The sequence below is a fragment of the Chelon labrosus genome (assembly GCF_963514085.1).
Source record: "Chelon labrosus genome assembly, chromosome: 17".
Taxonomy (NCBI): Eukaryota; Metazoa; Chordata; class Actinopteri; order Mugiliformes; family Mugilidae; genus Chelon; species Chelon labrosus.
The window spans coordinates 21,503,834-21,526,305 of record NC_140350.1 but is presented as its reverse complement, the minus strand read 5'-3'; the positions used below and the strand labels follow the sequence as shown (position 1 = coordinate 21,526,305).

Here is a 22,472-nt window from a genome sequence, read left to right as displayed (position 1 = left end):
AAACAGAACAGGGTGCACTAAGGTTTGAGGTGGAAACTGTCACCTCTGCTTATGCAGTCGTTCTGCCCTCAAAAGCTGAAACGGGGCATGGCACTGGAAGCCTGCAAGGAGAGAAAGGCAGATGGGAGCCTTATTTATGCATGCATTTGTCAGGAGGGGCTGAGCTGCTGCGCCGCGTGTGTGAGTTGCAAATGCAATGAAAACGTTCCCGGTTTGAGCAGCTGTGTCCGAGTTAGTTAGCCGGATATTCCATGTTGATGCTAGCCTACCGCTGGTTCAATATGTGTCATAAACACCCTCTTTACAGACAGAGCAAATGTTTGTTTTTTTTTCTTGTTGCTGTCTGTGCCTCAGAAACTTTCTGGTTTTTAGTATTCATATATCAGACTGTCAGTACTTCAACCAGAGTGGCCTCTCATCACTAACAATCTTATGCACTCCATAGACAGCAAGGGCATAAACAAACCAGGTTAAATTAACAAAGCCCATGAGTTACTGTGCTGCTGGTTACACCAAGAATAAATCTAAAAGGTGCTGATCTTTTGTCTCTGTTGTGATGCAAATGTGTGTTGCTCCACTTCTCATCTGAGGTCACTTGTATTATTCCACCCTTCAAGCTTAACATAGCTCATAGGGGCACCAGTAGTTTTTATCGTGATGTATTTAATGTTAACACCATGATGTAAGTCTGAAGGTTGTACCTGGAGACTCGGTATGCAAAAAAAAATGGATGTCAGAGAAGGAGTAGTGGGGTTATTGCATAGACTGTATATAAATATGGACAATGCATGCCCACTTCATTGCTTTGGCCAAACTGACACTAGTTTCCCGGGAATACAGGACTTTGGAGCTTCCTCCAGACTTACTTGCGTTTTCATTTAATTAACACTGTGCTCTGTTCTACCTCTCCATCAGTATCACAACAAAAATTGTTGGCTACGTACGTAGTTTACGGCGTCTAGTCCCGCAGAGGCATAAACATCGCTTTAAGGTAACTTAAGGCTGTCTCGAGTCTCCAACTCTGCTCGAAATTCAGAACACGCTTCTCTTAAATAATACTGAAATAAGTGACGCGCCATCCAGATACGATATAAATATAAATCGCGCGGCCGTGCATGAATGTAGGTCTGAAAAATATCCAGCGGCATCCTGCAGTCAGAGAAAGAACCGCATGTTTTCCCTCTGAAGTCTAAATTTACAGTGATTTATAGAGTTTTTTCCTCCACACATCTCTAAAATACCTTCATCTCGGTGAAAATATGCTGATCTGAGTGATAGGGGATGTGACCGTGGGTGCCTAAGCAGAGGAAGGAAGAGTGAAGAAGGACTCTCGAGTGTAGACAGAGGGAGGTTTATAAGTCTTTAGAGAGGGCTCGAAGTGAGGGACAGGCTTAGTGTGTAGATATTAGATTGGTGTCATGAGAGAGCATGTTAGGTCAAAGATAGCTTCATCTTTTATCTAAGCTCTTGCCTCACTTTTCCAAGCACTTCTTTATCTCTTCACAGTTAATCTACACCCCACCTCATTTGCTTTAAGGTTATTCTTTGCCTTTTCATCAGTCGTGAGCTAAACCTTGAGTCGGCATTCATTAGCCGATATTTGATCACAGCTAATTTGCAATAAATGTCAAAATAGTTCTCAACTGTCTTCACTATACCCATAGACGTGAAGACACCCATCAGTTCAGGTCTTTGTCTATGAATTTCAATCAGATTTATGGCCATTCATACACTTTACATAATAACGTCCTCAGACCTAGAGCAATTCGCCCAGAATGTGCGATCTGACTCGCTCGTGATTTTGTGGAGCACAAATTTTCGCCCAACAATCGCGGCAATCAGGTGCTCGCGTTTGCTCCGGCTCGGCGTCAGTTGAGCGTCGAGTAATCTGTTCATCCTCGGGAAGTGGCTTAATCTAGTTCTCCTTTCAACCCTTTAGGCTTAAAATCCACAGTCTGAACACTCGCGATTCCTCCTGTTTAAGCAGCAGCTTCTCAAAATCGCACCCCTTTTTTAAAAAATAAAAAACACCTTTTCATTTCCTACGAAAACCAACTGAATGTGTCATCTCCACAAAATGTGCTGTTACTGAATAGTCCTCAGTTGCACATAATGGCACCTAGATGTACTATGAGCTCTATTTTCCAAGTAGACATGATCAGTCATAGCTTGAATTGTACCCAGTATTCATTTGTACTTGATTTATGTTGCTTACTGAGGTTTGATCTGTATTAATAACCAATTGAGCAAAAGTTCTACGTTTAAAACTCTCACATGGCTTTGAGTAATCAAGTTTTGATTGTTGGGATTACGTTGACACTTGCCTTTTCATTACACCTCTTGATCTCTGATCCAGTCTAGTGTGGTCTTGTGTTTTGTTTTGAAGCAGACAGTTTTTCTTGCCTTGTCTTGTGATTGTTGTCACAAGTGTGTGCAAAATACTAATGAATTCCCCTTTTTGTAATTTAAGGCGTCAACGGTTTTATAGACGTCTCTAATAAAGTTGCAGTGAGGAATGTAGGACGTATAAAACACCACAAGAGTTTTATACGTCTCTTTTCTGTCTGTCGCTCTCTTTTCTATCTCTATCCGGCTGGCCTTAAGCAGATGGGTCCCTCCATTTGAGCTTAAGTTTCTGCTCAAGGTTTCTTCCTGTTAAAATGGAATAGGACATATAAAACACCACAAGTGGCTTATACGTCTCTTTTCTGTCTGTCGCTCTCTTTTTTTCTGTCTCTACCCGGTTGGCCTTAAGCAAATGGGTCCCTCCATAAGAGCTTAAGGTTCTGCTCAAGGCTTCTTCCTGTTAAAAGGGAGCTTTTCCTTGCCACCGTTGCCTTCAGGTTGTTCTTGTTGTTGCAGGCCGGGTTTCAGACCGGATGTTGTAAAGCATCTTGAGACACTTTGTGTTGTTATTGACGCTATATATAAATAAAATTGAATTGAATTGAATTGAATTGAACTGACAAATTGCCAGTGGCACAAATTAACAGCAAATCTGAGTGGCGGTGCTCTGTCCAACTCAAGGCGGCTGCTGTGTGCTTGGCTACATCCAAGTTTCGGAGCAGATATATTGCAGCAATATGTTTCCTAGCTCAATAATTGTCGAACTAACTCGAACTTGTTAAGTGATTAAATCTGTAGACTTCTGAAATTCCTTTCAAAATGCTCTCTGCAGAGACACACCAATCAAACATTGGCTTGACGTATGGGATTCGACAGCCACTTCATGCTGAAGGCTCTGAACAAGTGGCCGTTTAGAGGCAAACACTAAAAAAAAAAAATGGCTGTGGGAATAGCTATCTTTCCCACACCGCCTGGGCTCCTTTTTGTTGTCTTTAGTGCTCCAGATATGATCAGTTGATTTTTGGCCAGTCGTCTTAGTCTTAGGAGGCATGGGTAGAGTTTGCAACATGGTATCTGTGATCTTACCAGACGAGGGGAGGAAATGGATATGTTGTTGTCTTTGTATCTACCTCCAGCCTGTGAAAGCAAACATACTGTGGTTAGTGGTTTTCCGTGGCCTCTGGAGCCCTCATGCTAGCCCCCGGAACAAAGGCCAATTCATTCATGTAGCAGCAGTTTTACTGCAAATCAATATTTGTACGACTTCTCCACTAAGCCATGGAGGGGATTTTATTCTCACCTTGAATACTTTCATGAAATCGATATTTAAGACGGTCCTTGGCCAGGAAAATTACAGAATGTTTCCCTTTCATGTCCGGTTTTCCGGTTTCCTGACGAGGCAACAGCTGTAGTGATATTGTGGTGTTAAACTTTGCAAAAGCCTCCTGGATAACTTACATGCTTTGCTCAAGTGCCTGCATATTTTGCATCTACTTAAAGGATTAAAAACTTCATAAAAGGAGGTGAAACTACATTCTAGCTGACAATGGGAAAGCGTTTATCAAGTACTTTCAGTTTGCAACACCAACCCCGATAAAGGGGCGTGAAAATTTGTCTCGAGAAGATGAGCAAATGTGGAACATCTCAATTCTGTCAACTTTCTGCTGTTTTATTCATTTATTTATTTTTATACACTGCCCTGTGGTGTGCTTAATCGCATCTTGTGGACCAATGCTTCTAATTTTGCAGCACTCAGAATGAACACAGCATATGAGGTGTAGTGGTAATGCGCACTGAAACAGTTGAATGGAGGTGTTTAAATGGAAGACTGTGATAGCGGATGGTTGGATGGACAATAAAAAGTCACATAAAGGCCTAAATTGCCCAATCCGAAAACTCTTCTCTCTTTTAAGAATCACACCCCCTCCATATAATGCATGGTTTGCATCTCCTTGGCAGCATTTGCCTGTTTTCCTCTTTAATCACCAAGAGGATCTTATCCTAACTTTAATCAGGGTTTAAACCATGCTAACCATAATTGAATTAAAGGATTGTTGGAAGCTCTTTTGGAAGCCGATACCGAACGTTTTCCGTCTCAATCAGGGCATTTTGTATGTAGATAATGATAATGTAATGTCAATTTATAGACTGTAGCATGACCGGATAGTTTTGTGAAATAAAAGGCGGCTGCAATATTGCACACATTGTTCTCCTAAATGCAAAAGCACATCATGCACTTCTTTGCATTCCTAAATGCTGCATGCACTCGCCTCGTCCAGGCATTTTGGCTCAGGTTGAGCATCACGCCATAATGATGATGCATTTTCACATAAAGGGCGTGCAGGAAAAAAAAAAAAAAAGAGTAACAAAGGCCACAGCTGTGACAGCCTCTTCTTAGACACGGCTGTTTTTCTGTAGCTGCGAGACTGTCGCATTATGAAACCCCAATGCCACATTGTGCTGTGATTATAGCTGGCTACCTGTCTTTGAATGGCAAGTCCTTGCAAACCATTCCCATGAATCTCCTGGTGAGAATTGAGCTGAGACTGACTCACTCATTTGTGTGAAGTGGCGACATGCTGAAGGCTCAGCGGGATTTTTCTGTCAAGCTCTGGATCACGATTCACTGGTGTTTCTACTTCACAGGCCGCGCTTCGCTCCCATGCCACACGTCTTAGCTGAAGACGGGAGTCTGACATTACACCGTATGGCGCTTAAAAATCGTTACATCCCATGCAGTTGTGGCGCACATGTGCTTGTTTTTTAATTTGCCAATTCGGCCTTTCGAATATTTCAGCATTTTTCATTGAACGCGCAAGAGTTTTAATGTGAATTTGCTGCTACGCCACAAGGAACAAACACCAGGTGTTTCTCTGCACTCTTTCGCAATCTCATTTCTGTCACTGCAGCTTCAGCTGATGCTGCAAAATGAAATGTATTGGGAGTCTCAGGAAAAGGATATTCTTTGATTTAAAGCTTTATGCCTTCTACCAGGAGAAGCAGGGATGTGGAAAACAAGTAGTGGAAAACAAGAGCAGCCTGGAATACGGCTTTTAAAAGCACAGAGTAAACAAATAGATCAGATCCTGCCCCAAAAATGTGCAATTTCACAAATCTAGTTCTTATTTGTGTCTCAAATTAATTATTAAGACAGATGGTTTTACACAAAGCTGTTATCCTTAAATATTGTGCTGTGTTTTCTTTTGCTGTCGTGACATCCCAACTGCAGGCTTAGCTTTGTCAAGCGTCAGACAGCTCATTGTCACGGTTACATGATTCATTACCGGTGTACACCTTGGGAGTGTTGGTAGTAAAAGGCATAGCTTCGTGGGGGTGAATTACAAGCCATCAACTTGTCAGGACACAAATTAAAGATCCTGCCTAGCCTTGTTTAACAGTGTGGGTTTTAGATGGAAAGATTTACCTGCGACTTTTGTGTAAGTCAACTATCTAACCCCAATAATCTGCACATTCAGCCTGCTCGAATCCGAAATATAACAGATAATATATATACCAGTAGTTTTCCCCTTAACTACATCGCTGAATTCACTGGACAGAAGAAGTTGAACAGGATCCATTTTTTCAGTGGCACTGCCCGCGTAGATTCCGGTTTTGTTCATCTTTTCAAACGTTTGTCCGAACATCTTGTGGTTTTTCTACCTCTATTGTCTCTGCCTCTTGGAAGCTAATCGTGTCACCTGATGTTTACTCCATGCGGGGGAGGGGAGCACATGCACCAGAGAGAAACTGTTGGATCAAGTGTTTACAAGGTTATTTGGAGCTAGTAGTTCACTATTGAATGGGCTGTCAAAGGTTTCCACCACGTCTCTCAACGTGATCAGGTCAGACTGTTCTGATTGAGGTGGTTACTCAATGTATTTATCCTCTGATTGGGGTTAGGGTTTCTGACACCAACACAAACACTTAAAGGAATCATGGTGTTCGTGTGTTTCTTTTAATTACACCACCACAATATGACAGCTGAACAATTATTTGAACTGTTGAACTGCACAGTTCATTCTACAGTTTTCCGACGTGCAGCGTGTGTTCTAGTGATGGGCAGTTCGGCTCTTTTCTGAGAGCCAACTCTTTTGCCACGACTCCCAAAGAAGAGTCGGCTCATTCGGCTCCCAAACGGCTCTTTATTTATTTAGTATCATTTATATCCTAATATTTTAGCCCAACACAACAAATACGTGTGGTTTGGGTGTTGATAGGCCCTTTTGCATTCAGTTTTTTTATGAAAAGCCTAATGATCGTCTCATTTTGTGCCGTTATTCTGTTACAAAGTCATTCTTACTTTTGTTTAACATAAATAAAACTTTAATCGTGCAAACAAATTAACAAAATACTGCAGTCATCTCAGTAAACAGGTTTGAGGTGGAACCTGCTCCTAATATTAATTTCCTCACCGCTGTCTGCTGTAACTCAGTCAGCCACAGCGTCCGTCCGCCTCTCTGCTTTCTCATAATGGTACGATCCTATGTCATCGCATGTGATTGGCCACATGCCGTGCCCATCAAAACAAAGTTCTACCCTGTCCTGACACGAGCAGAGATGAAAGAGCAAAAGGGGAAAAAGAAGAAATTGTGGGGAGCCGGCTCTCACTCGATGGGAATCGGCTCTTCTGATTCACTACCAAGAGCCGGCTCTTTTATGCATGACACATCACTAGTGTACTCACAGGCGATCATGTAGAGACAGAAATGACATGCCGTCATGTAAATAAGGTGAATGACATGAGGCTATTTAGTTTGTTTAATAAAAGAACAAGGCATAGACCTGTTCTATGGGAAACCTTAAATTACTTCTGTTGTGATCTGGTGCTATATAGAAAATAAAATTAACTTGACCTTTAAGGGGTGCGGGTCCCCCCTGATGTAATGGTAGGGGAAACAATGGATATGTTGCATTCTATTGAGATTAAAAAATCCATCCCAGAGTTTCAGTTACAGGCATAACTAAACATTCCTTTGAACAGGCAAGACCATTTGACTGTGAGCCTCGCCTTATTGTGCTTTATCCCAGTGTCACCGTTCCACCTTCACTGAACCATTAACTAATGTATATTTTCTTCCATTTCCCTTTTTCTTCCCTCAGCTGCCATTCAGGTGCAAATCACTCCATCCCAGGGGGAGATCAGCGTTGGAGAGTCCAAGTTTTTCCTCTGCGAAGGTAAGCGCCATCTCTCAGACACAACTTCTTAAACGCAGCCTGACGCGAATGTCACCTCGTACAGAGATACCGCACGTTTTTAATCGAGGTAATTTGATACCGACGTACAGGTGACGGGGAAAAAGAGGCTAAATTGATTGTGGAGTTTATGCTGAATAGACAGTGGGGAGATGAGATCACAGTGAGGTACAGAAAAAAAAAAAGAAGAGGGCTTAGCAGAGAGGAGCAGTCTGAAAAGATAATGAGACAGAGGTCTTAGATGTTCTCTGTGTTTTCGGTGCTGCGTGTACACACGCATTTGTCGGCTTGTGCGAAATACAGGTGGTACTTACATAAGGGAAGTCACCTGTCTGGCTTTCTAGAGCATATCCTTGTAGCCGTGCACATACTTTTTGCTCTTATTTGTCCAGGTTTTATCTCTTTTGGACGGAGCAACAAATGTGCAACAACACAAAATCTGACTGAGGCGCATTGATATTATTCTCTTGTTATTATTATTATTTTGTGGCCAAATATAAGAAACAGCTGTAGTCAGAGAACCTGCGCTCGTTTGACAGGAGATGAGTCATATCCATTAAGGATGCAAAATTAAACTGGAGGTGGGGAAATAACGCGGAAGCTGACACAAACACACACGATGACTCCTGGCATGTCTTTGTTCAATGTTTCAGTTTTTGCACCTGTCACAGATCTCTCCCGTGATCTCGTAATCAGATCAGATCAGATTTTTTTGCACCACAAATTCAGCTTAGTCGCACAAATGCAGACAGAAAAGTTTAGTTTTGTGAGCACCTCTCAGATACTAATGATCTACTGGTTTAATGGGGAGACTTTTAAATGCAGCTGCTGAGCGTGAAAGCGTCACTTATTGAAAAAGTCACGGCTTAAATGCTTTTGTAAAAACAGGCATTTGTGAATCAGCCCACGATCATCTGAGGCTGAGGCTCAATGTTAAAGCATGCATTTCAGAGGTGAATATCTCGTCTATCTGTTCCGATAAAAGGAAAACTAGATACCACCAGGTGCAAGTAAGACAATTGTTTTTTTTCCCCTGTAGCTGAGGTGAACTGACCCTTTAAAAATGTTATTACACTGAAAGAAACAAGTGATAACCCGTTGTCTCACTGCTACTTACAGAAACTTCTGAGAATGAAAGCAGAGAAGCTCGGTAGCTTATAAACTAGAAGTTTGGTTTATGTGGAATATAAAGCCTTGATATTTTCAATTACAAAGTAATTTCATTTTTTTTATATATATATAAATTTGACTTTAGCTTGAACCCAAATTCATCAGTTGTAAAGAATGTCAAAAAACACTTTTGGAATCCTTTGTGTCCCTTAAGGAAAGATAACATTAATATTTTTCAAAACCCTTTAACAAACACCGTCTCTGGTTGATTTTTCTTTTAGTGAAAGTGGCCTCCCACTGAATAACCCCACTGAGCAAGGAGAACTCACGTATACCTCTCTTTTTGTCTTTCATTGTGCACGTTTTGTCTGACTAGGAGATGTCTCGTTATTTCAAACATTACATTTTCTCAAAGTCATCTTCACACAGAGAATGCGTGATTCATTGTGCGATTCAGTTTGTGATCACGCTTCATCTTTCACTTCGAGCCTGGTTTATGTTTGCTTAAACGATATCACAAGGGCACAGTCTTGCTTAATCTTGTTGAAGATATATATATATATATATATATATATATATATATATATATATATAATGTAGATGTGTGTTATGGATGTAAGGGAATACCGATACCTTACGCTGATATGCGTACATTCCAACAATCCTCCCAATTGTTGCAGCAATGTTGTTGTTCCCCCTTTACCTGCTTTCCTTTCACCCAGTTGGCACATGTGCAACTCTGACACATCCACAGCTAGAATCAACAGAGTGCACTCATTATCTCAAATATGATTGTATATCATTATGTTTCCATTTGGTATTTTGTGAAATAAACCCGAATAAAGATATACATACTAAATATGTAATGCAAGTTGATGTAAGAAAGTCAAGGCACAGTCTCTATACAGTCCAAATATCTAGCATAGCAGGAGGTATAGTGAGTCTAATGCATAGACTGTATATAAATATGGACAGCGCGTCGCCACTTCCTTGCATTGGTCAAACTGACGCTTTTTTCCCGGGGATAAGGGCCGGGGCCATCTTGTGAGTTTATAGCCAGAGTCTATGCAGTACAGTTCCAAAAGTGGAGGCATGTTATTGATGACCCTCCTACACTTTTGCCAGACTCACTAGTATTTTCGTTTAATTAACGCTACGCTCTGCTCTACCTCCACCAGTTACAAAGAAATGTTGGATTATACACTGTACTTATTTTTTTTTTTCCAACTCTCATGGTCCTACGGGACCGCTTCACAGAGCAGTTGGCATGTTAACTTACAGTCATCATGATGTCACATCCTGTTTTTGTAGCGTCAAATAACTAATTAAAATGAAACTTAAAAGAAAAATGGACACTTGATTATACATCAGTATTATATTACTAAGCTAAAATGACAGAAACCATCCTTTAAAAATAATTATTTGACGTGTATTTTAGTGTTTTAGTTAGGCCCAAGTCCCATCCACTAACATGGAGGGGGTGGAGCTTATGACCTATACTGCAGTCAGCCACCAGGGGGAGCTCTACTTGCTTTGGCTTCATCGTCCATCTTCATACTATCTATGGTCTACTGCAAAGATCCAAAAGGATAATGTGTTCAACACCGACTGCTCTAAACTTCCCTAAAGAATTGTTGCTTTCTCTTCTCATCATCCTTTTTCTCTTTTTCAGTGGTTGGAGATGCTAAAGACATAGACTGGTACGGCCCCACTGGTGAGAAGATCCTTCCCAACAGGCAAGACATTTCTGTGGCCCGCACTGATGAAGTCACGTCGACTCTCACCATATACCACGCCAAAGTCGAGAACGCTGGCATCTACAAGTGTGTGGCAAAGAACGGGGATCAGGAGGCCCAATCGTCTGTCCAAGTGAAGATTTTCCGTAAGTCTTTTTTTTTTTTTTTTTTCGCCGTCTGGATTTTCCAGTGGCTTGAACAGAGCCTTCAAAGTTGCCAAACAACATTATTGCATGAGCTGTATCAACTCACCCAGACCCCACAAGAGCTCCAGCAGAGACACCGTAACAGCTGTCTTTAAGGAATGCTTTGACGAGAAAATAAACATTTGTTCAAATAGAATGAATATTGCTTGTGAAGCGGCGGTGAAGATAGACGCAGAAAAAAAAAAACTACTATTTGTACAAATTGATACAGAGACAAATAAGTTCTAATGGATCATAATCATCTGGATTAGCTTCCCATTTTATTTCTAGTCATAATAATACAGGCAGCAATTCAATTCCAACTTCCAAAGTTTATAAAAAATAATTTAGTTGAATATGAATATCATTTTTATTATTAGTGAGTACAAATCTAAGTTTTGCAAAGTAAAGGAAAAGATATTCTTATGCGTATGAAGCTTTTGAGCCATTTTGTCCCTGTTCTCAACAAAGAGCCATAGCAGAAACAAAACTCCCCACCCCCAAACTAGTGCAAAGTCATAGCAACAACAATACGGTCACAAGGCCACAAAAATGTGTCTACCAAGGTTACTGAAACCACAAAAGGTAGCCCACATTATGCCAGATTGTAAAGGACTCACAGTGACCTACTGCCACTAAGACATTCAAAACCAGCCAACCAGCCAAATAGCTTTGTTTGAACGAGCCTCCTAATTATGTTTGAACCCCCTTCAACTGGCTCTCAAGAAATGCATTAAACTTTGATTTAAAAAACCACAAACACAAATCTGATGGGCCAGTCAAATGACTAAAAGAAGGGAAGCCGATCAGGCTAGCCCACGAAGGGCCGTGGGACCTGGTGTCACCCCTCTAACCCTGCACATCCAAAACTAAACCCTCGACAGAAACAAGGCTGAAAAAGAAGGCAGACCAATGAAACATAACGAACAGAAACCACAGCTTGAGCTGCGGTGGCTGGAAGAAGGAGATGCGAGTGACTGAGCCAGGGTTCCTACCCCTATTATTGGCGCCTACTGATTAAGCTTCACCTGACGGGTTGGCGAATCAAAGCCTGTAAGAGTCCCCAACTCTTAAAGGGGAACTACTGTTTTTTACAACCTGGACCTTATTTCTGGCATAAAATACGATCCTTTACTATCCCATATAACTTTGGTGTTATTTGGTGTCGTTCGTCAGATATTTACATCCGCATATATCCATATAGTGGGAGTGAATGGGGCACCGAAACGCAGCCTTTAAATAACACATTATCTGCCGCGAAACTCGTTCATTTCACCAATATTTTATGATAAGCTAATGCCATTCCCCATTGAGTCCAGCGTTACCTGTTATCTATTCCCGGACGTGCAGCGGTTTGTTGTTCTCTGACCAGCTGTTCCTCTCTCTGCCTCCGCATCCTCTTTTCAACAAGCTCGTCATCCGTTTACTCTGGCTCAAAACGGTGAGGACGTCCATCATAAACAAAGTCGTCGTCCACAACCACGGAATCGGAAAAATATTCAGCCATGTTGCAAAAAACTAGCAGTAGCAAATTACAGGTAAACAAGCCGCGTGGGGTGCGCGCAACACTCAGAGATGACATCATCCAGGTCAGAGGTTAGTAGGTCAATCTACAGACCCCGGATGATGATAACAGGTAACTCCGGACTCAACAGGAAATAGCACTAGCGTATCATAACAAAATATTGGTGAAATAAACGAGTTTTGCGGGAGATAATGCGTTATTTAGATGCTGCGTTTCGGTGCCCCAATCACTCCCACTATATGGATATAAGCGGATGTAAATATCTGACGAACAATACCAAATAACACCAAAGTTCTATGGGTGAGCAAAAGATCATATTTTTTGCCAGAAATAAGGTCCAGGTTGTAAAAAACAGTAGTTCCCCTTTAAGTAGGGTTTCAGGTAACACAATAAAATGTGATCCAAAAGTCCTGTTTGGGTTAAGGTTAAGTATTAGATCTCCATCTTAGTTGAGAATTAATCTAATGTCTTAGAAGATGCCAGAACAGCGGTTTGTGTGGTGGACGCAAGACCTTGGAGCAAAAGTTGAACCAGCTGGCCATTAGATGATCTGAGTGTGCTGCCCTATTTCATTCACTGCTGTTGTCTTTCATAACATGCACTACATGAAGTGTTTGAACAGTAGCCTTCTCCTCTAAACCAACACAGCTTTTAATAGAAATGTGTAAACTCAGATGTACTGTATGTTTCCCTGCTACGCTGAGAATCCAGAGTTTTTTCACGCAATTCAAACATGCCACGTGTGAGTTTTCTCCTATAGAAGAGTCGGCCGGAAACTTTTAAGGCATTCATAAAAACGTCTGATGTTTGCATTTGTCGCATTTCCCCACAGAAAAGATAACCTTCCAGAGTGCCCCCAACCCGCAGGAGTTCAGCGAGGGCGATGACGCCGACATAGTCTGCGAAGTTGTCAGTTCGCCGCCGCCCATGATTATTTGGAAGCACAAGGGCTCCAGGATCCAAGCTGCCAAAGACGGTGAGCCTTTTCAAATAAAAAATGTTCCACTGCTTGAGCTGCCTTTTCTCACCTCCAACCCGCCGTGCCATCTCATCCTCTTGGCTCCCTGAGCAGTCACCTTAACTTCCTGCAAATGCTGCCTGCCCGCTTCATGCTTTCCAATCAATTTGCCACACTCTCCTTCATCTCCTTCTCCTCCTGCCCATCATCTATGAACAAAGCCGAGCATTTTCAGCGGGGAAGTAGTTTCAGACCTCATAGACGATGCATGAACATGGAAATTGCATTTTTATTTATTTTTTTTCCCCAGCAAGAAGTGGTTATGGTCGCTAGACAAGATGCCTGAGGGCAGATTGGAGTTTAATTTGCCAAATAGAGGGAGAACTATAGTTAAAATAAATCAGAAAAACTGAAATATGAAAAAGGGGAAAGCGACGAGAGCTCACAGTGTACTGTCACTGACGACAAAAGAACAATTGTATTAAAGACCTAGCAAGTTCTGCCAATTACCTAGTTTAACATCAGGTTATTTTACTGTCATTTTAGATTTCCTTGATATACATATTTTAACAGATTTCTCTTGATTCTTAACACACGAAGACAAGGAAATTATTATCAGGGAGTGCGTACGTGACGGAGGTGTTCCTGACCTCACTGTAGGATTGCCGGGTTTGCTCACTGATGTACCATTAAAGGTACACTCAGTGGAAAATCCATATCATCAGTATATCAAATACTCGCCGCCTCTGGGCTTGAAAAGGAGGTTCTTAAAAGGTTGCTGCTCTTTTACCGAGCGCGGAAGCAGTAATTAGCTTCGATTCGCAGCTGTTACCATGGCTTCCGATGGTGAGTCACAGTCACAGTGGCAAATAACGAACAAAGCACAAACATAAAAGGATAGAGAAACTTCTCCAGTCATTCTCGCATGATGATTGTGATCTCCGTTGTCGATCCCTGTGCTCTAAACGCATGCCGCCGTGCCGTCGAACGCGCTTTGCAGCTGCGAGGCGTGACGCAGGACTGAGGTATCCTGCAGCCGACAGCTGCTTTCTTTAGGGGAACGTCCGCAACACTCACAGCTGCTCCGCCTCAGAGAGTTTGCTGTGGGAGGTGGACGTGAAGCAGGAGGCTGTTTCACACTTGAACTGTGGGCCTATTTTAACCTGCAAGTAACCCCTCCCACGGTGACCGCCGGGAGCCTGGAGTTACCACAGTGTTGAGCCTAACCCGCCTTTATTCTTGGACTCCCGTCAAGGAATGTGTTTTTCACTGGAAAAACCACTAATTGTAACCAACGCTGAGAAGTGAAACTCCTTATGTATTATGTATTTTTCCTCTGAGCGGCAGTCGACCTGACCGTGTGCTGCATGTTGCATTGTTAAACATCTCGACAGAACTTTGTCAGCCTTTCATGTGTCAGTGTGAAAGGACTAGTTAACGAAATGCGAAACTTTTGACTTTAAAACACACTGAAGATTAGAATGCGCTGCACATGGAGGATTCTGTACTTCAGTAATTCATTGGTGGGAAAAGTAGTATGCACCCTTGTTTGTATTATTTCTACATGCTGCACATACCCGTGTACAGACTGATGGCTTGAGGCAGGAAAGATTTCCTTGAGACAACAAAGTCATCTGAGTCTCTTGGAGAAGATGCTCCGTGTATTATCTGGTGGAGAGGGTGGTCAGGGTTATCCATGATTGACCTCCTCTCCACAACCACTTAAAAAGAGTCCTGTCTTCAGCCAATGATAGAGCCAGCCTTCCTCTTACTGTGTAGGCCTCCCTTGTGCCTCCAAAACAGACTCATCAGAGAATGGACATGGGCCTTCTCCTCTGTGGATCATCCCACAGATACTTGATCAGTTTGGGATCTAGTGAATTTGGAGGCCAGGTCAACACCTTGTGCTGTTCTTCATGTTTTTTATGTCAGGCTGCATCCTGCTGGGGATGGCCATCCATAGTGTCATGGCTATGGGGTGGGGGTGCCTGGTCTGGTCTAGGTGGGTGCTACATGTCTAAGAAACATCCACACCAATGAATGCCTGGTCCAAACATTTCCCTGCAGTTTCATTGAAGAAACTATTGTAATAGATCAGGTTTATGAGAATATGATGGAGTAACAGTTGCAGGATTGCCTTCCAAAATGTTATGCAACAATACAACACACAAATGAAGTAGTTAACACTCAAAGTGAGACAGTATATTAACAAATCCATCTTCCACAGTTGGCGTAAAGCAGTGGTAGTAGTCACTGAGGTGGACTTAATGGGAAGAAATTATCCCAAGCCAACATCCACACACAGTGACTTTTATAGCACTATTCAGTTTAGTTATGCTTCCTTTTCAGACGGGGGGGGCGGAGAACCGAAATCTCCCATCAACTTTCCATCCTGGAAATCAGGCTCGGGCCATTAAACCCCCCGTAGATGAGCTCCCATCCTCAAACAAAGAATCAAATTACTTGTGCGAGTACACAAATTCTAATCCAGCGGGTTTCAAAGTATCTGTTGGCCGGTCGTACGTTTTGGGAGAATCACGATGGTTTCTCAAATTGGTGCTTCGGAGAACAAACAGTAATGACTCAGCTCCTTGTCTTCAAAAGGCACTTCAGTCTGATGAGGTCTTAGCCCTGGATTTTAATACTGGGATGCTTTCTCCTCAAAAAAAAAAAAAAAAAAAAACAGCAAACCTGGGTTCAGTTCAGACGGCTAATTTGAGGTGCAACAGACTGTCTGGCTCGGTGTAAAACATTGGTGTGATGTGGCTGTTGTAGCCAGAGTGTCGTGCAGCTCCCTCTCTGTACTGTTCCAATAACTTGATTAGCTAAATGAAGGCTAATTGAGGTTTATTTTTAAGCAATTTGACACATCCTTAAATCCTTGATGGCATTACAACAATCACCCTAAAATTAGGCTATTGTGATCATCTCACTGGAGAATAGGCCCGGAGGAATAAATACATAATTCACCTGGAGATCAATCTCAATCTCTGTACATGTACACAATGATGAATTTACATTTGCATTTCTGTGTGTGTGTGTGTGTGTGAGATGCTGCTAATATCTTATATTCTCTGTGTGCCTTCTTCTGTTTCAGTGCGATTCAAGACCATGGGTAACGGCCACCTGCAGATACGCGGCATCAAGAAGACAGATGAGGGCATGTACACCTGCGAGGCCCGTGTCACAGCCAGGGGAGAGATTGACTTCAGGACGATGAAGGTCATCGTTAATGGTTAGTGCTGCATCTCCGTCGCCTTCTGCACTCTGGCCCGCTGCTCGCCGAGCGGCTCGCTTTTGCTTAACATAGCAGGGTGAAGTAACGCTGCCCCCGGAACCCTTGAAATGTGCTTTTTAAAGCCTCCAATATGGTTCATGCACCTTTCTTTCACCCTGATCGGTTAATCTGCTCGCCTGTCTCACCTCGGACAGTGCTTCCTAATGATTCTACTGGCCTTTCATTTAGCACTGAGATCAAACGTACAAGCCTTTATTTCGTCTGGCACTACTTTTGCGTCGCTTTGCAGAGGGAATTTCACCAGATGAAGTTCTCCTTTGTTGATTAACCAGTAGAAATAATGTTTTCACGGAAAAAGGCCGCCGGCATTAGACGGTGGGTGGGTAGATAACGGGATGTGATTATTTTGGAATATCAGTGAGCAGCAGCAGAGGTGCAATTATTAGATTAATCAGCGAACACAACATTGTGTAAAAATGACAGCGGGAAGATAAGCAGTGAAGCTACGGAGACCGATCCCGGTGATCTGTTATGAATGTGCAGCTACCTGGATGTGGTTTATCTGGATACTGCTCCGATAGTGCGGAGGCTGCAGGAGGCGGCTGTGTTGAGTGGAAAAACATTTGTGCAAAGAACCAAGACACAAATATCGAGATATACCGTATGTTTCCGGAGTTGGTAGAGACCAAAACACAAGCACAAACGGAGTGAAATGAATTTAAAATATATGCCAGTCTCCGTTTGCAAGTTTTCAACCTAAAAGGTAAGTGGCAATATTATCTCGTCTCCATTGCCTGTAAGTGCACAAAAAAAAATCTGTTGTTGCAGATTAAAATTTACAGAGTCTCTTTAAATGACTGTTGCTTTTTTTTTTTTTTTTTCCTGTTCCAGTTCTTCCCAGCATCCGCGCCAGGCAGTTCGACGTCAACGCCACGGCAGACATCGGGAGCTCCGCTTTGTTGGCCTGTGACGCAGATGGCTTCCCCGAACCCACCGTTACCTGGGCACAGTGAGTCACCCGTCGCTTGTTTTTGATGAGCGCGATCGGAGCAGGGCTCATATTCAACGCTGATCAGATCAGGAATAGATCCAAGCTTCCACGAAGAAGGAAGCACTCTGTTTTCCTTTTTTTCTTTCTTTGTGTTTCTGAACCCCTTGTTCTTGACCTCGAAGGGAAACGACACTGGGTAAAGCAAAGACGTGGAAAAGAAAATTACTTTCATGATGCTTAGTAAACCGTGCGACGTTGCTTCTTCTCCAAAAAACAAAACAAAAAAACACACAAAGATGCTGAAAGCCTGCACTAAGGCAGTGCTAAAGATTTAACAAGACCATGTTTTCTTCCCAGAGATAATCTACCAAACAGGTACAAGCTGCCTGATAAGATAAACTCGTAGATATGTGCAGGAGAGAAACGTCGGAGACTAAATATCTACAAGTCCTATAGGAAATGTAATCACGCAGAGGTCATTTGAATCCTCCTATTGTTGTAGTGCTCATTAATTTTAGCTATCTGGCGTTATAAAAACATTAAAACTATTCTTTGAGGAGCTGGAGATATTTATTCTCTTATCTTTTGCTTTTTCATTGCAGCAGCCGAGCCGTTTTCATTAACTCAGGATCGCCTGTACTGCACATTGTCCACTGCTAGACAAAAGGGCCGTGGAGTACTACTGAGCCTTTTCATAACTTCGGTCTTCCTTAAACTTCATCCCGAGCAATTAGAAAATTCAAAAAAAACTCTCTTAATGGCTGCAGTTTCTACCGACACATCCCTTCCACAGACTAATTAGATGCAGGCTCGGTTTTTGGGGCGTTTTGTGCAGGAAGGCGATTAGTTTTACCAACGACGCCTCTGTGAGGGTGAGGCTGCGCTTCAGTAGCACTCTATAATTCATATCACGAACGGATCGAGGGGTGCGGTGGGGGTGTTGTTTGTGGAGGTTATCTCTGCCCTCTGTATCCAGCTTTTGGACACAACAACAGTGTTCAAAGGAAATGACATTGTATGTAGTGACCAGACAAAAAAAGATGCATCGTCTGCATACGTGGAATACTAAATATTAGGGATCATGTCCCAATCAAGTGTTTTTTTTTGCCCACAGTCCCGATCCAATCTTAAATAGACAAATTGTCCACCCCTGGAGATTCCTTAAATCTTTTCTTCTCTTCCTTGTATTCTCCTAGAGTCGCCTGGATTCAGGCCAATAAATATTTCTGTCACAGTTAATGCAGTGTCTAGAGGGTAGCTCGTACGTTGTGTTCCCTACTCCAGAAATGTTCTGCTCATCCAACGCCGTAAACTCCCCAACCCTCTCTGGAATATTTTTCTCCTTGATGCTGTCTCCAGGAAACTTTTCTCTTTTCTAAACGTAGTGTTTGATGTTGTTTCGGTGCAGCCTTTACCTGAGCTGTTGGTAGCACTGAATGATGATCTCCTACTATCTTACCGTTTACCATTCTTCACAGTAACGTTCCTCCACGCTGCAGACATTTAGTCGGGTGAGTTTGAGTCATCTTCTTTGATTTGTGGCAGCTTTAACACCCCCTCTAAAACAGAGGAAGAAGAAGAAGTTGTCTTCTTTGTTTGATGCTAGCCAACCACCATTAAAACAGAAGAGGAAGGAGATGTTTTGGTTTACGGCAGACCCAAAATATATAATTTACCAAAGATCAGGTTTGGTAAGTTAGCCCGATAATGACCCAATCAGATCAGTTTTAAAACACCTGCATCAACCCCCGATACCGACCGGGACATCCCTACACTGTTAAAAATTACAGCTCCATTAAGGGACAAGTTTTTGAAATAGAACTCCGTTTAATAAGTTTTCTAAACTTAAAGTAATCCATTGTCTTGGCTTCTTGTGATTTTTGTCTGTGTGGTGAATGTTCATTTAATCCATGTCTTTAAGTTTTGAGTTGAAAAAGCAATGGGGGAGGAGGAGGAAGGGTGTTACGATTTGAACGCTGGGAAATCTAGAGGCTGCCGCCATTTTCGCATATTTTAATTAGACAAAACAATTACTATAGAATGACGATACCTTTGAAACAAGGCTCCGCAAAAGAGGATTAACCCACGGTATTACAACGTCAGCAAAAATATTGGCACCGTAAGCGTCAGGAATGAATTTCAGAGTGGCTGTTTTTGGTTGATCAGATTTTAATGTCTTCCTGTCTAAACGGCCTAAATAAAATAAATGTTAAATTTCTGGCAAGATGCGAGTTGAATCTGTCTGAAGTCTATCTAAACTTTGAGACTCGCCATTAGTCGTCAAGATGAGAAATCTGAGCAGAAACAAAAACATTGGCGCTCTCAACTTAAAATGGCAGCAGATGTGGATTTAGTTGAATTGATCTTAACTTAGAACTATGAGTTCCTGAGTTTTCTTCAATGGATAACGTAACCTAATAAGTTGGATGAACTCATAGAATCAAGTTGAAACAAGAAATTATCATTAGTTATAACTCTGCTGTTTGAGGTTTTCTTCAAGTTGAGTTTACTCCCGTTTTTAAGGCAGCAGGTGAACTTTCCTTTATAAGTGTAGTAAATCTGAAACAACATTCTCTAATGACCAGTTAGTATAAAACTGAAGACACTGACATACCGAGTGTTCACACAAAGAATGAACATGTAAAATTGTGATAGAAACTATTAAATATATATTGATTAAAATAATCAATAATAATGTCTTGTTTTTTAAATTACTCCTAACTCATAAGAACTACTGTAGGTCTGAGTTTTTTTGCTTTATCTGTTTTGAATTCATTTATGATTGGCGTGTTAAATCTGACTCATCTTGCTGTTCTTTGTTATGTTTTGTTTTTTTAATCCGTTTAAAATATGCACACCAGCCTGTGCCGCAAACAAGCACTCTGAAAGAGCACTGCAGCAAATTCTATGTTTCAGGTTTAGTAATTCTCCAGCACTGGTAGCTTCTGTGCTGCGTTCACAAACCGAGCCTCCTGATCGGGTCTGAGACGAAGGGATGTCACTGCCTTCTCCTCACAGACAGTGTGCCCAAAACCCTTTTTGTTTGGAAAGGGCCGCATTTACACAAAAATACATTTCAGGGAGTCGGTGTAGTGAAGCCCTTGTAAATAGGGCTTATGAATGAATTTGCACGGCCTCGCCTACAAAGGGCTCTGTGGGAGAAATGATGAGATTTAGATGCATTTACATTTGCATGTATAAAACGTTGTATTTAGACAGGCTTGTATTTAGATGTCATTTATATTCCATACTATTTATATGACGCAATCCTGAAGGGAATCTTGAAATTCCTGTTTGTTGTTAATGAATATTTATAACAGGGGTGTCAAACGCATTTTAGTTCAGGGGCCCAGTTTGAACTCAAAGGGACCGGAGCAGTAACCTAATAGCATAATAACGACAACTTTGCCTTTTATCATAGTGCAAAGACGTACATTATGCAAGTGATCACATTTAATAAACTATCCTTTTACATAACATTTTATCAACAACCTGAAATTTTATTTCTTAAAGGGGAACTACTGTTTTTTACAACCTGGACCTTATTTCTGGCATAAAATACGATCGTTTACTCACCCATATAACTTTGGTGTTATTTGGAGTCGTTCGTCAGATATTTAGATCCACCTGTATCCATATAGTGGGAGTGACTGGGGCACCGAAACGCAAATAGCACATTATCTGCTGCGAAACTCGTTCATTTCACCGGTAAGGACGTCCATCATAAACAAAGTTGTCATCCACCACCTCAAAATCGGAAAAATATTCAGACATGTTGCAAAAAACTAGCAGTAGCAAACTACAGGTAAAGAAGCCGCGTGGGGTGTGCACGGTGCTCAGAGATGTCATCATTGAGGTCAGGGGTCAGAGGTTCAGAGGTCAATCTACAGACCCCGGATGATAATAACAGGTAACTCCGGACTCAACAGGAAATAGCACTAGCGTATCATAACAAAATATTTCGCGGCAGATAATGTGTTATTTAGAGGTTGCGTTTCGGTGCCCCAGTCACTCCCACTATATGGATATACGCGGATGTAAATATCTGACGAACGACTCCAAATGACACCAAAATTATATGGGTGAGTAAACGATCGTATTTTATGCCAGAAATAAGGTCCAGGTTGAAAAAACAGTAGTTTCCCTTTAAGAAAAATTGTGCAATTTTGGCTTATTGCTGCCATCTGCTGTTTAATTCTGGGTCTCAGCGTTGAACAGTGCGACCCCTAGTGGAAAAAATTGGAATAGCAGCCACTTTGAATTGTGAAATTGCAGTTAGCATCTTCTGTGTAATTTCCACACTTTGCAAATTCATCCCGCAGGCCAGATTGGACCCTCTGACAGGCGGGTTTTTGCATGTTTGACGCCGCTGATTCATAAATAGCAATTATGTGATTGGGCTGCTGTACGTTTGATAAGCGCTGAACAAGTAGAAGCAAAATCTAGATCAAAAAAAGAAAATTAATAATTCATCTTGGAGGAGCCTGCAGTTACTAGCTGCCAGAAAGTGGGCAGCGTATTTATTGGGTTGAAAGCAATTTCATTATGTGGCTCACAATCCAGCCGGCGCTTCCGTTTTTAGAGCGACAACTGCTTTCAGATTGGAAGCTGGTGTGTTTAAGGACCGCTCGCTAATTAAGGCGTTCCAAAAACAGAAACTTGAAAGGAATGCCTCGCGCGGGGGTTGTTGGCATTTTATTGAAACTGAATACAGTGATGAATCCGGCAATCCAATCCACTTATCAGATTACCATTCACTTCGCACAACATTATTTATTTTACTTTTGGCAGAGCGATCAAAACACGACTAATTTTTTATTTTTTTTTTGTAGATCTGTTTTTAATTTTACCTCAACCTGTAAATCCAACGTGAAACATACAGAGTGAATTAAAAAAGGTTTCTGACACATTCAAATAAAAGCTCACCACCTACTTATTTCAGTCTCACCGATCAGCCACAACATTATGACCACTGACAGGAGATTTCAGTTCTTCCCCCTGTCTGAAAAGGAAGCGTAACTAAACTGAATAGTGCTATAAAGTCACTATATGTTACTTCCCATTAAGTCAACGACTACTACCATTGCTGTACTGTACTGCATCATAGTTGCTTTACAGTCAGCAACACATTTTCATAAACCTGATCAACTACAATAGTTTCCTCAATGCAACTGAAAGTGGGAGAAGAGG

At 41.8% G+C, this 22,472-nt stretch overlaps 1 protein-coding gene across 2 annotated transcripts in view; it reads left to right on the top strand.

Moving 5' to 3' along the window:
* Positions 1-22,472, top strand: part of ncam1a (neural cell adhesion molecule 1a) — a 280,059-nt gene that overhangs the window by 182,802 nt on the left and 74,785 nt on the right. For both annotated transcript variants that reach the window (XM_084564733.1, XM_084564734.1), the window contains exons 2-6: positions 7,447-7,521; positions 10,322-10,531; positions 12,928-13,071; positions 16,151-16,288; positions 17,183-17,300. In XM_084564733.1, coding sequence (XP_084420859.1) covers positions 7,447-7,521; positions 10,322-10,531; positions 12,928-13,071; positions 16,151-16,288; positions 17,183-17,300 — 685 coding nt within the window. The remainder of the gene's footprint in view (positions 1-7,446; positions 7,522-10,321; positions 10,532-12,927; positions 13,072-16,150; positions 16,289-17,182; positions 17,301-22,472) is intronic.